At 42.4% G+C, this 14593-nt stretch overlaps 1 protein-coding gene across 1 annotated transcript; it reads left to right on the top strand.

Moving 5' to 3' along the window:
- Window positions 1–1461: 1461 nt before the first annotated feature.
- LOC134456648 (isocitrate dehydrogenase [NAD] subunit gamma, mitochondrial-like) lies at window positions 1462–12440 on the top strand. The gene is made up of 12 exons (XM_063208087.1): window positions 1462–1650; window positions 2064–2114; window positions 3272–3369; window positions 3480–3595; window positions 3715–3775; window positions 3875–4007; window positions 4495–4628; window positions 5958–6060; window positions 8180–8326; window positions 8425–8519; window positions 9613–9673; window positions 11033–12440. The coding sequence occupies exons 1-12, from the start codon at window positions 1573–1575 to the stop codon at window positions 11141–11143; spliced, it is 1188 nt and encodes a 395-aa protein (XP_063064157.1). The 5' UTR covers window positions 1462–1572; the 3' UTR covers window positions 11144–12440.
- Window positions 12441–14593: the final 2153 nt, after the last annotated feature.

The following is a 14593-nucleotide window of genomic DNA, read 5'->3' on the forward strand; positions in this document are numbered from 1 at the left end:
TCAACTGAAAATTAAATCCATTCTCAAAATGCTTAGAATCCTTCATCACCTCAGGGTGGCCTATGCATTTTTATTGAAATATAATAGACTATCACACAGAGTAGAGCCGTTGGCCAACCTCTCACATATGACAACCCACAACCCAGCAGTTTGGTGTCATTTATTGAAGGTCGCCTGCTACATGGATGTTCCAGGCACCGGGTTTGTAGGCCTACTAAGTCATTAACTAGGGCTAAATGCATGTAGGGCCTACGGGCCTTGCTATGCAATCATGTAGCCTATTAATAGCTGAATTTGTGGCAACACTCCCTGTATGACCACAGTGCATTCTATGATTCAGATATGAAATATGCTCAACAGGTGCATAACCATGCATTGTGATTGTGCGATTTGTGTTTGAAGACTGGTACCGCATTTTTCCGCGCACGCACACACACACACACACACACACACACACACACACACACACACACACACACACACACACACACACACACACACACACGCGCGCGCGCGCACACACACACACAGCTGACTGAAATCCATGCATTTAGGTAACAGGAGATAAAGTGAGCCAGAAGGTTCTTGTGTATCATGGCGATTCACATATCGGTTAACATGCCCATGTACCCTGTGAGATGATACTGCTGCCCATCTGTCAGTGTGGATAATCTGCCACCCAGGGAGAGTGTCGCTGTCGAGTCTATCTCTGACCTTTCTCTTTGCACTTGCCTTGTCTTGACTTTTCTTCTCTATATTTTCCACATAAAAAATAATCTCAAGAGGGTGTTTGCATTGCCGAGTATATTTTCTGGAAGGTGGTGGTGCAGGTTAACCACCACTGATGATGAATGGTACTCTTTTTTTCTTATGTGGAGGCTGCTGATATGCCAACTCCACCCCTCAACACCAGAACTCTTTGACCCCCCCCACCCCAACATCCAGGACTACAACTCTGCTTCAGCTAGGAAATGTAGGCCTATTGCACTGCCTGTTTTTCATACAGCAAACAGTACATCACCCCCTGTGTGTGTGTGTGTGTGTGTGTGTGTGTGTGTGTGTGTGTGTGTGTGTGTGTGTGTGTGTGTGTGTGTGTGTGTGTGTGAGAGAGAGAGAGAGAGAGAGAGAGAGAGAGAGAGAGAGAGAGAGAGAGAGAGAGAGAGAGAGAGAGATGTGCAATGTTGTGTGTAATGCCTTTGTGTCTTCTTCTGTATTTATGTATGCTACTGGATATTCAGTTTTTGCCCGTTTTCATATACAGATTAATTATATGTCATATTTAAGAAACTCTGTTCAAGGCCAGCAGTTCAACAGACTACCTTCTCTTCTGAAACGACTGTTATGGCGTTCATTTAACAGCAGGTGCCGCCCCAGTCAAACATGTTGCCACTGATCCCAGAGTGGACTCGCGACCGCTCGCGACATGGAAAGGCAGACAAGAAGGACCAGGACGGAGTGTGTTTGGCTGATTCGGGATCAGCTGCACTGCGCCGCCTACTCCACAGCGAGAGAGCACGTCGCCAAGGCGGGCATTACGCTACCGATAAACCAGCCTGTAATATACACTACAAAATGTCTCGTAGAACAGCGCTGACAATATCCCGTTTATTAAAACCGACATGGGGAGGACCAATGGGCAATACCATCAATGTAAGCATGTTGTTCTGTGCTCTTAACCTCCTGTCATTTAACACCGTGTGAAGGCGATTATTCTGGTATCCACTTCGGTCCCGTCGGTCAGTCGAAGCGTTCTTTGCACCGCGCGAGCCTGACAAGGTCATCGCTAGCTTGTTAGGGACGTTTTAAGTAATAGCATTACATTTTCAGCAAACAGTAGAGTTTGAATTGCATTGAATCATCACCGAGTTGACAATTCTTGCTGTGCCACGCAGCAGCACTACTATCACGCTTATCTGAATAGGTCAGGTGAGAGGTCAGACTGTGATGCGATATATTTGGCTAGCTCTTGTAGTTCTTTCTTGAGCGCTGGAGGGGCATATTGTTTTCGTTTGCTTGACTGCTTGTAACTTGATCACTGTGTGTTTTGGTGTTCTACTATTCAGGTACTCAGACCAGCCACTATCTACGGCCAGAGGAATAAGTACACATATACTGTAAGTCGAGTGCCTGTCACTGTGCAAACACACCCATTATTAAGGTGCTCATGCGACAGCTGGCAATTATAGGCCTACCTTGTATGTTAATGGTATTTGTAGCTCCCCTGTAATTTTTGTCATTTCTGTTTTGATAATCTGACCAAATCTGTAACAGAAGTGTTCAGTGGATAAGTCTTCAGTTTGCATCTAACATTTAAACCACAATAACCCCTCTCTTAAATGTCACTAAAAACACAGTGATTGCCTGACTATTCCCATCCAAACCTCAAATTTGCCAACTAGTCTACCCATTTGACTCCCGCTGCCCTGCGCCTGGCAGACAATCCTCTGTCAAATTCAATCACATATGCAATTTTGTGTTAAATGGGGAAACAATTAATGCCTCTGCGAGCGAAACAGCCCCCACACCCCACCCTTCCCACCCCTGCACTCGATCCACATGAATGAGCCAGTGTTTACACAAGACTGTGGATGTCTTGTTCTCTCTCCCTCCTTGATTAACCATCCCTGTTCTCTTCCTCTGACTTCCCATCCCCTCCAACATGGGACAGGCTATTGTAAGTACTGGCATATTAGAGGACCCCTCAGTTAGGACCATAGGGGTAGCAACTGTAGTTGTGTAGTTAAAGAAGAGAAAAAATACTAGTATATGTACGTACATGCAGTGCATTACACAGAGTGAAAAAGAATCAGATGATCCGATTAGGAACCACCAGAGATATCAACAAACGTTTGTGGCTAAACAAACGGCATTCTCAGAAAACCAAAGAATACCTTTGGATGGAAATCCAAATGACTTTCACTCTCGTTTAACCAGGGCTGCCAACTCTTGAACTCAGATCAAGAGATTGAGAGTGATAGAATGGATTTGTATTTGTGTGAACTGGAAATTTGATTCAATACTTCCATTATGTTGGTTTGCATTTATTAAAAACAACCACTTTCATGGCTCTTAAACTGATCATATCGGAGGTGGCAGCCTTGAGTGTAACTCTGCATGCTTACATGGAGCTGTAGCATCTCTAGATAGATGGTTCTCTAGAGTGTGCAGTGGCGTGTGACCTGGTAAGACACAAACGGTTTGATGTTTGTAGACTGGAGTGGGAGGCTCTCTTGTGTGTGTGCGATATGAACCCTGTCTCTCGCCTCTCCAGCCTCCTCCAGCCAAGTACGGGGGCAGACACACAGTCACGCTTATTCCTGGAGATGGAATCGGACCAGAGCTGTTCAACCACGTCAGAGAACTTTTCAGGTCTGACCCAAACAACAGTTATAATAATGGTAATAAATAAAATAATCATTATTACAGTATTATTATCAGTATTATATAATGATTATCCCTTCTGCTGTCTATTCTCATAGGTTTTGCTGTGTCCCCGTGGATTTTGAGGTTGTTAAAGTGGACTCCACAGCGACCTCTGAGGAAGATATCAACAACGCCATCACCGCCATCAAGCGCAATGGGGTGGCTCTGAAGGGTTAGTTAGTGCGAGAGTTGAGAGTGTAGTGCATTTGTGCGTTTTTCTTTTCATAGTGATTTTTGCCTTGCTGCGCCCACTCTAACATCCCTCAACTGTTTTGTTTTTGTTTTGTCTAGGGAACATAGAGACCAATCACTATTTACCACCCTCTCACAAATCCAGGAACAATTTGCTTCGGTAGGACTTAGCTTGCTGGCAAAAGATTCTTTCTCATCATTCAGCACATTTATTGTCTGTTTGTGTAAGTGTTTTTTTTTTTCTCGTTCTGCACCATAGCACAAATCTGGATTTGTTTGCCAACGTGATGCACTGCCACACGCTCCCTGGTGTTAACACCAGACACAAGGGGATTGACATCATCATCATTAGAGAAAACACTGAGGGGGAGTACAGTAGCCTGGAGCATGAGGTGAGACCAAGAGGGACTGTATGTGTTGTGTGTGTGTGTGTCAGTGTGAGTGAGTGAGTCTACATTTTTAATTATTTGTGTAGTTCTCACTGAAGGTATTTAGCCACATCTGTGGGCAGTCATGGGTAAGCGGTTAGGGCGTCAGACTTGTATCCCAAAGGTTGCTGGTTCGACTCGCGACCCGCCAAGTTGGTGGGGGGAGTAATTAACCAGTGCTATCCCTCATCCTCCTCCATGTCTGAGGTACCCTGAGCATGGTACCGTCCCACCGCACTGCTCCCTTGGGGCGCCATTGAGGGCTGCCCCCGTGCACGGGTGAGGCATAAATGCAATTCCGTTGTGGGCAGTGTGAAGCGTTCACTTGTGTGCTGTGGTGTGCTGTGTCACAATGACAATGGGAGTTGGAGTTTCCCAATGGGCTTTCACATTCAGCCACATCTGTCTCTTGGCCACAGGCTGTAACTCTCCTCTCTGTCCTCTCCTTCAGAATGTACCTGGAGTGGTTGAGTGTCTGAAGATCATCACTCGCATGAAGTCCTTAAGGATCGCGGAGTATGCTTTCAACTTGGCCCGGGAGCAAGGTCGCAAACGCGTCACGGCTGTGCACAAGGCCAACATCATGTAAATACTCTGTCCTCCGCTTGCACAATATATGGTGAATTCATGTGAATTGGGCCACTTTGGTAGCCTGGGCAAATAGCCGACTGTTGACTCCGTCAATCAGTCTGGCAAAAGCCATGAGGAATCTGTCTCCGTGGACGATGGGAGATGGTCTGATCTTACTCTATCATTTAAATTAATTGAAGTTCCAAACTCAAATTAAAACCCATATTGTGCTTTATTAGCATGCCTGTTGCGCGTTATAGCGTCGCAAAAGCGTACAAATAACAAAATGAAAGTGTGAATATAGTTACCTTAACCAATCAGTAACGGGGCATGCGGGTGAGTTCTACGTCACCACTCTCAACTGTTAGCTGATTGGCTAAACACTGAGAGAACCGAGCTCGAGGCTTTTGCCAGACGATGTGCGGATCCAAAATCTGTGGGTGGAGTACATGGATGGCGTCGCCAGGCTACCACTTTGGGCCATTCACTTATATGCAAAAAAGTGGCCCGATAGACCTTTTACACACAAAAATGGAACCACGTAATAGACGGGGCCGCCCACTTCCGTTCTAACGTCAACGAATATGAATAACAATAACACAGCTGGTAGCGACCGGAGAGTCTTCTCGACTTCACTCAGGGAATACCTGAATTCACCACATACTGTGCGTGTACTGCACATGACTGATCAACTGACTGAAAGATTCTGTGCTGTGATCTTTGGCACATTAATGCTCATCCTGGTTTAAACCCCCCACAAATGAAACTGGACATTTTCTTTTCAAAGCATCACACAGTCATTTAGTGAGTACACTTTGCACGGATAAATACTGTACGTCACTCCTGATTCCCACATCAGAACACATTAAGATCATCACAACACGTCGTTCTCACATTAGAAAGGCTCTCAGGGGAAGAGATCAAATGTCATCAAGCTCCAAAATGACATACAGCTACCTACAACCATTGTAAGCTGGGAGCCCAGGGACGGGCATTGGGATTTACCTAAGGCTATAAATGCTATGATGCTATTCTGTTGGGCTTGCATAGCCTACATGATGTGTATCTGCACGGCCGGATTAATGCACAGGCTAGATATGGCTGCAGCCTAGGGCCCCCCACCTGCCAGGGGGGCCCTGATTCCCCAAAAGTGAAAAAAATGACATGTTATCCTGAATTTCTAGCTCGTAATTATGATACTGTCTATGTACATTTGACCCAGGCCATCTTAATACGACCGTGTGTATCTGTCCCTATCAAATTAACCGAACTGAACTGAACTGAAGCTCTTTTAATCATGATTTAATGATTTAGTCATACTGCCATACTGTCTTCCCTATACAGGAAGCTGGGAGACGGCCTGTTTCTGCAGTGCTGCAAGGAGGTGGCTGCTGGATACCCAGACATCACATTCGACAGCATGATCGTAGACAACACCACCATGCAGGTATATTGAGAGAGCACATCATGTACCACTGGATTCATTTGCAGTATGACTTTCAACTAATTAATGACAGGACGACGTGGTCGAACTCGATTAAAGGAGAGGTGTTGGGGTGGCTGTTCGATATTAATACAATCCACCTTTTCTCAGCTTTTCCTTCAGCATTCTATTCTTGGGAGATGTATTTAATTGAGACAGTCTTGTCCTGTCCACTGTCCAGTACTTTTCCCTGAAAATAAGAACCAGAGATATTACTCTCAGATGGAACCATACACGCCTCCAGCCATTCAGACAACAATAATAACATTTGTGTCAAATTTAGTCCAATTTAGTTGTATTCGTACGGCATCAAGTCGATGAGTAAACAGAGACCAGAACCTGTCTTTTCAAATTCAATTTGACATAGGCAAGGAATGGCCTATTCTGTCTGCCCCTTTTTCCCTTTCATATTTCACTTTTAAAACACAAATACAAACATGTGGCAGAAGATATGAATCTGAATCAACCTGAATCAAACGCGAATATACAGTGTATAAAACAGGCAACCATTAAAGATAGCATAATTATGTGCTTGAAACAGTGATTTGACACAGATGTATAGCAGCAATAGTTCTGTAGTGTATTTCTTTGTACAGGTAGATGTCATCCTGCTATGCTCTTGGCATGCCGCACCTCCTCCGGTGCCTATATTGCTAGCTGCAGGGTCATCAGCTGGGGACCACCTATCTTAGTTTCGTAGAAGTTAAGCATCATAGCAGACAAATGTACTGTACACTGTGATACAGAGAGTCACATTTGATGGAAAGAAGTGGTGATGAGGCTGATGTATATTATCCTGAGGTTGGGCAGACAAGTGCCTGGCAGTCCAGAACACTGGACATCAGTGGTGGACAAAGTAAAAGTAAAAGTACTTTCGTGGTGTAATTACAACAGTAGCACATGATATTACATAGCTGTTACACCGTTTACTCCATTTTGCCTACCTATTGAAATAGACTTTGTTATTACTGAAAAACAATAAAAACCTAATAAGGACTCACCACAAACTCAACCCAACCTGTACAGAATCAGCTTATCGTAAGACAAGTACGTTGGTCTACTTTTTACTCAGATAAGTTACCTGTGTTGGAAAGAAACTGTGTCTTTTACTTTTACTTTGTCCACCACTGCTGGACATTAGGGCTGTAACGATACACTCAACTCACGATTTGGTTCGTATCACGATTTTTGACCTACGGTTCGATACACCCCACGATTTCTGAAATGTATCTCCACTGAAGTTTGGAAACACTATCACATCAAATCATAAGGTTGTTTTCTGGACAAATGGGTAATAAAACTTTGAAAGGGCGTATCACGATACTGCCTCCTTGTATCACGATACAGCATCGTGACTCTGTGTATCACGATTTCTCAGTTCGTACAATATCGTTACAGCCCTACTGGACATCGAGACAGCAAAGAGTACGACCATCAGGAAGCAGGATGCAAATGCACAGTACCGAAGGTCACTTTGCTTTGCAACAGTTAGAGTGCAGATGCAGGGCAGATGCAAATTTAGCCAGCTGCCCTACATGGCACGCCAGCAGCACATTGTGTACACATGTCCTCTAAAACCTCCAAATAGTCTTTGAACATGCCATGAACTCTGTTGTCCCTTTATTACAATGTAGTACCAAGGCTTTTTTAGAAGGGACAAAACAAGCAAACATGCGATATACGCTGTCCTGTACACTTATTTAGTGAAACATCAGGTGCAAGCACATGCTTCCTAGAGCTCGAATCCATTCGGAACACAACAAAACTGTTGTGAATGGAACCACCTGGATGGCTACCAGACACTGCTCCAGCAGTTCCTGTGCTTGCTTGCTACTACAGTACTTGCTGTGCATTTTGATGGTACCGGCCGAGGAGCTAAAAACATACAAACTTTTTTTCACAATTTACAATGCACAATACTTGGAATAGAAACTCTGATTTAAATTGATAACATTGTAACTAATTTCAAGTTCAAGTTCACTCCAACCCCTATTTATTATTATTTAGTCCTGTGTTATTATCCCTCATTTTTTAACTTTATACGTATACCCATAACCTCCATTTTTTTTGTCCCCTTCTACAGCTGGTGTCCAAGCCGCACCAGTTCGATGTGATGGTGATGCCCAACCTCTATGGCAACGTGGTGAGCAACGTGTGCGCCGGCCTGGTCGGGGGTCCCGGACTGGTGCCCGGCGCCAACTACGGCACAGACTACGCCGTCTTTGAAACGGTAAGGCGACACTTCTGAGGGAGGACACTTGGCTCCAGTTCAAGGCTTTGAAGTGTGTGGAATCCTCTGAGAGCGCCTGTTCTGCCTTTGATTTCTAGGCCACCAGGAACACGGGCAAGAGCATCGCTAACAAGAACCTCGCCAACCCCACCGCAACGCTGCTGGCTGCCTGTCTGATGCTCGACCACTTGAAGTGAGTCGCCGTTTGTCCTCGCAATTGTCTCTGTGCGTGTATGTACACGGAATATAAATACAGTGTTAATTCAACACCTAGAGAACGGATTTAACATCTTCTTCACATTGTATTTGGTCCCAGAGTACTCTGAGTGTTGAATGAATGAATGAATGAATGAATGAATGAATGTCATTGTACAGGTACAACGAAAATGGTAAAGTGCAGATGCCTACGGTGCTTAAAAAACAACAAAACTAGCACTGCTGTTTCACTGTGTGTGTAGAGAACTTGTGTCTTTCTGTTAGTCTTTTCAGATGATGCCATTAATCTAACTGGAATATCTGATTTGGCTTCCAAGTCATGTTGCCTGTATTGAGTCATTTGACCATGTCAGGGTTTTTTTTCTTGTGGGAAATATTTTTTGCATGAGGAAGTCAACTATTTCTCATGTCACACTTGTGTAAGAGGCAGGGCTGTTCCCATGACTGACAAGTTATGTTGGGATTTATTTACTGTATACCACTGACACAAGTTAATGCTCGTATATAGCTACAGAAATTCAAGCATACCACTTCACTGAATTAGCTGAGAAGTCATTATTTTGCATGTAGAAAACACACAGAAACAGAAGAAAAAACACATAAATGTAAGTCAGTCAGTTCAACCTACGTTGTGCCAGCCTTCTGGAGGAAGGAAGGTAGAATTAACTTCATGACAGTGGGAATGTGGTGCGTGTTAGTCTGTATGATCAGTGACTTTTTTTACATGATTAGCAATATTGGTTTGTATACAGTATGACATGTTGGTCAAAGGACTTTTGTGTTCCTGTACTAGTCCGGAGGTGCTCTTTGGGTAATGTAGTTTAATGTATGTATGAAGGATTAAGGACAAGTATGAAGGACATGCAAGGCACTCTTTGTGACATCAAATTACATTTGAATTAAAAGCTTTTTATCCAAGTGTAGCACAAACTTCCCAAAACGTTATGTCACTTGAATGTCAGTAAGTCATTTGGTTAATGTAACCAATTTTGACAATATGCTCAGTATGTTGATTTTAAACAAATTTGTCTTTTAATTTTGTGGTTTCTCCTTTTTTGTCCTTGTTCCAGGCTTCATGCATATGCCAGTATGATCCGGAAAGCTGTGCACACCACTCTGTCAGAAACAAGGGTATGCCATTTTTTGTATTATGTATATATTATATCATAGCAGTTTTATCAAACTGTTAGTTCCAACTGCAGTAACCTCATACCCACTTGCACTTGTGCTTAGATTCTTTGGAAGTTGTTCTTAGATTCTTTGGAAGTCATTCTTAGATTCTTTGGAAGTCATTCTGAGCTAAATGGAGGGAGGACATCGGGGGCAGACCCAGAGCTGGTTTAGAAAGCTTTGTTTTGTCAGGTAACTCAAAGTGCCTGAGATTGGTCACGGGTACTTTACTGGATGAGTTTCTGCAATCCGACCATAATTTTGGTATTACAAGCTTATGCCTTCATCTTATCTAGCATGAAGGTGAAGTGGAAGTCGGGGTCAGCTTCAATAAACTTCAGGCATCGACTGAGAGAAGTTTCAACATTACTTTAGTGTGCACTGACAGGCGTTGCGCTTATGGGAATTAGCTAAGTCGAACGAGAGCCATAGCCACACCCTTGTCATTTGTAACGCCATCTCGAGTTTCGTTTCACATTTAAAACATATGTGCCTGTTTGAACAACAGCCAAGTAGACCGTATTCCAAGAACAGATATGAAATGCATTAGGGAGAAGAGATTATACAGGACATGATAAACAAATGGCAAAGTTTGCAGACATTTGTTCGAACTTGATTTGGGTGTCTAATACCTTTTAATGAAAGTGTAAAAGACTTCGTAATCCGCTTAGGCGTGTTGATATGCAGAACACGAACGGTGTAATCTTCACAGATTCAGCTAACTTAAACACCAATTAACTACGCTCTGATAACAGCTACATTACCACAGCTCCATGTCTGAAACTAATCCTTTTGGAACAGAATGTTAAAAGGATGCTATCACAGTGTCTCTTTCATTCAAACCTGGCCTCTCTCCTTTTGCTTAAAGGTAGAGTATGTAACTTTTTCAGTAGTTTATATCCAGAATTTATGCGGCCCATTCACTATTACCTTTTTCATGAACATTTACCACAAACATCCATATCTTAGTATTCATTATGGCTTGGAAATATGACTTTTCATGCATGAATAGGTGGATCTTCTCCATGTTACTAGTCATATAAGGTACATCTTTGGCTGCAAAACTTACTGTACTTTGGTCAGACCAGTAAATATAAGTTTAGTACTTAGTGCATACTGTATTTATGAAAAGAATGAATTTGTGATACATGTATACATCAAACAACACACATTTTGAAAGTAAACGAATAAAATTGCATACTCAACCTTTTAAGTGTTGTTCTCAAAACTGGTCTCAGGATCTTAAAGAGACGCTATTTTCACAGCGCTGTTGGTCTCTAACCTGGTCTCTCTCTCCCTCTCTCTTCTTTTCACTTATAGCTCCACACAGCCGACCTGGGAGGTCAGGGCACCACGTCTGATGTGGTGCAGTCCATCATGAGGGAGATTGAGAGCAAAGGGCCGCTGACTGTGGAGCCCAAGCCCAAGTAGTAACCTCCAGCGCCACAGACCTGCTCCTTCTACTATAAACACAGCTCAAAGTCCCTGCCCACCCAGAACACCAGCAGGTATACAGTATGCTTTTCATCGGTGCTGCTACAGATCTGCACCTCCTCCTCGTCTTGAGCTTCTAAAAACATGTGCTGGTACACATCATGATTTACTAAAGGTGCTATATGAAGGAAGTGTATGGCAAAAATGTCCAAATGTGCCACCAAAGGCTAAGGAGAAAATAATTAAATTCAAATACAGTCCCAGATTACAGGGGCGCCACCAGGATGAAGGGAGAAATTGAAAAGGTGTTCTTACAGGACACAAAAGATGTCTCTTGCTTGAGAAAGGGTCGCAACCATGGAATTTATTTTGAATTTGACTGCAGTCAGTTACATGTATGTCTCTATCCTGCATATAGCACCTTTTGTTGGTTGGAGCATTTCAAAAAGGGAAAATGCATCTTCATCCATGTTGTTTTTTTTGTTGTCTCTGTTCTGTTTCTAGCTGCAATGCAGACTCTCCCAGGCTTAATGACCTTATGTTACAGTAAATCAGCTTCTTAACAGGTTAAAAACCAAATGTTTTGCACTTTGCTTTTGTAGATCACCATAGTATTGTGGTGGATTTTTCTGTGATTCCGTAGAAACGTTGAAAAAAATATAATGTATAATACTGTAGTTTCAAAGTTTGTAAAACGTTTAATGAACTTAATTAACAACATGCCTGTAATTTAATAACTTACAAAAGGCAATCTTAACAAAGTCAAAGTTTCAAAAAGTCTATCTGTCCAGTCCTCTAATGTTATGAAGTATAAAAAATATATATTATTACTTTAAATGCTACGTAGGCTTTTGGCTTATGCAGAATTACATGACCAAAGTCAAATTGATGGACAGCGTTAGTCATTCTGTAAGATGACCTCAGAAGTTAAAGCTGGCTTTGTTGAATAGCCTTTCAGAGGAGTACGTCATCAGCATATGACAAGGGGGACAAGCGGGGACCTGACGTAGATTGGCTTGAATATTACACTGGACACACGGATCATTCACCTCGTCTCATACCCCAGTTTCTTGAGTGTGAAGAATGTAGGGTACTGACCTGTAGAACAAACGAGTTTGTTCAAAATGGTTCATTTTATTGTTTGTTTTAGAAGTTACTTATTTGTTACTTGTTTGAATGACGTGTATTTATTTATGACATGTAGTTGTTTTACGTCACTGGTACTGTAGTTCCATTTAACCGTGTGTATGTGTGCACTCAGGACAAAGACACTCTATGTAGGCAATAAAGTCTTGCTACAAAACTGGGAAACAAACAACAAGAGCTTGATTTTTATCAGCAGACTACAGTGATTGCAGTAATGTGGAGCGGGGAACATCAAAGGGAAGCAAAGGGAAGACATATTATTTGAAAGAGGAAACCAACGCACACCAGAGGTTTCGAGGTGCAGGTAGCGGGTAAAAGATCACTTTTTGAGAGGAAGATGCTGCACCCTCTTGTCCATCTTGCTGAATTTTATTTACAAAACAACGTTTCGGCCCGTATGGCCTTTCTCAAGTTTTTAGCAAGATGGATAAGAGTGTGCGGTATCTTCCTCTCAAAAAGGCATATTACTTGCCAGCAAATCTACCAGTAGGGGTCAGCATTAAACTAGGCATGGGTTTCGCAACCTTACTGTAATTCTGCCACTTGTATCTTGGTTTACAAGTGGCGAGGCAGCATGGTAAACCCGCAATCATGTGTTCATTCATCACCATGACATCAAAGTAATGGCATCTTACACCGATTGGGTTGCTGAAGTTGATAGATTTTAACGCTGACATTGACTGTCCTAAATGGAAAAGCGTCTGGGGACTATTATCTTTTCTTGCGATGGCATCTATCTATCTAGTGCTACAACAATCTCTGAAGCAGACAAGCAATTGTCATGCCATATTTAACATTAATGGCAGTTTCTGACAGCTACCTCAGTCCTGAAAGTGCTATTTCAGAGGCTTAATCAAAACCTCAACTCTAAAGTGGCAGCATTTCAATAGATATTAATCCACTCTTGCAGCAGAAAAGATTGTTCACTCCCAAAACAGATATTCTGTATCATCATTACTATTATGTTAACGGTTATCACTGTGGCACTACCACCACCCCAAAAATTCATTCATTCCTACCCAACACAATCTCCATGGTTAACAAGCAATGGAAAATCTAGGCTGGTGTAAGATAAAAAAAACAAGGGACTGGGTCTGGTACCTGACTTGTACTGTATATGATGTGTATGCTGGGAAGGGTGGCTGGAGGGAGGGGATGTATGCGATGCTTTATGTGTGTATTTATGTTTTGAGCATTGGAGTGAATATACATTTATGTTTTTATGGTGAGATCAAAGACAAATTTCATGCTTGCATGACAATAAAGTCTATTCTATGCTATTCTAAATTGTATTGCAGTACCCCCTGTTTGAAGACATTTGGACCGGTCTAGTGTTGTTCTGCTCTACATGGTTGGAATTCTCCTTAATTGTACTGGCAGTAAAGTTACTCAAGAAGTGTTGGAATGTTAACAAGAACTTCCTGATATGGTGATGATCATTACCGCTCGCCTCGCCGGGCTGAGCGTGGGGCAACGAGGACGTGCTATAAAAAGCAGTGGTGAGAAAATAATTACAAAGCGTCATTCAGACCTGCCGGCCGGGGGCATTTAATTCCTAAAGAAAAGCATAGCAGCAGACACAAGACATGCATGGCTTACTTAAAATCTTAAAGGTGACGTAGTGAGACGGTTGTTTGACACAAAATGTATATTTGCACAGTTGTCAGTTTAAAAAAAAATGCATAATGTAAATACATCATAGAAGTGAGTTTGAAACTGTAGCGTCATTCATGTCATTCAAGAAAAACTATGCAGGCATTTCCGTGAGAGGAGACGAAGGGTTTATTTGCAAAACGGTGTATCTTCATTTTGTAGAATGTTGGGAAATTGACATTTTGTATTGGGCATTCCATCACATTGCATTGCAAAATGCATTTTATATAGGTTTAAAAAGTATGTTCCCAAAATATTTGAATGGCAAGAATTCACACAAAGGTGACCATACATACCTCTGAACAGTCATTTCCAATAATAAAATGAACAAGTCAAAAATGGTGGATACACTGTTTTGCAATGAAACCCCATTACACTGTATGAGCAGTTGTTAGTTTTAACTGTTTTACCTCTATGCATAATGTAAATACATCATAGAAGTGAGTGTTTTGAGAATGTAGCGTCATTCAAGAAAAACTATGCAGGCTTTTCCATGAGAGGATACACTGTATGAGCAGGGAAGGTCTGCTGTGTGGCCCCTGTGGGATTATTGGATATGTACCACACTAGCACACCCAGACCCATAAATGAGACACTTCATTAGAGTAATTACTTCACCTCCCTACTATCTATATGGAACCTATTATT

The sequence above is a fragment of the Engraulis encrasicolus genome, chromosome 10 (assembly GCF_034702125.1).
Source record: "Engraulis encrasicolus isolate BLACKSEA-1 chromosome 10, IST_EnEncr_1.0, whole genome shotgun sequence".
NCBI lineage: Eukaryota > Metazoa > Chordata > Actinopteri > Clupeiformes > Engraulidae > Engraulis > Engraulis encrasicolus.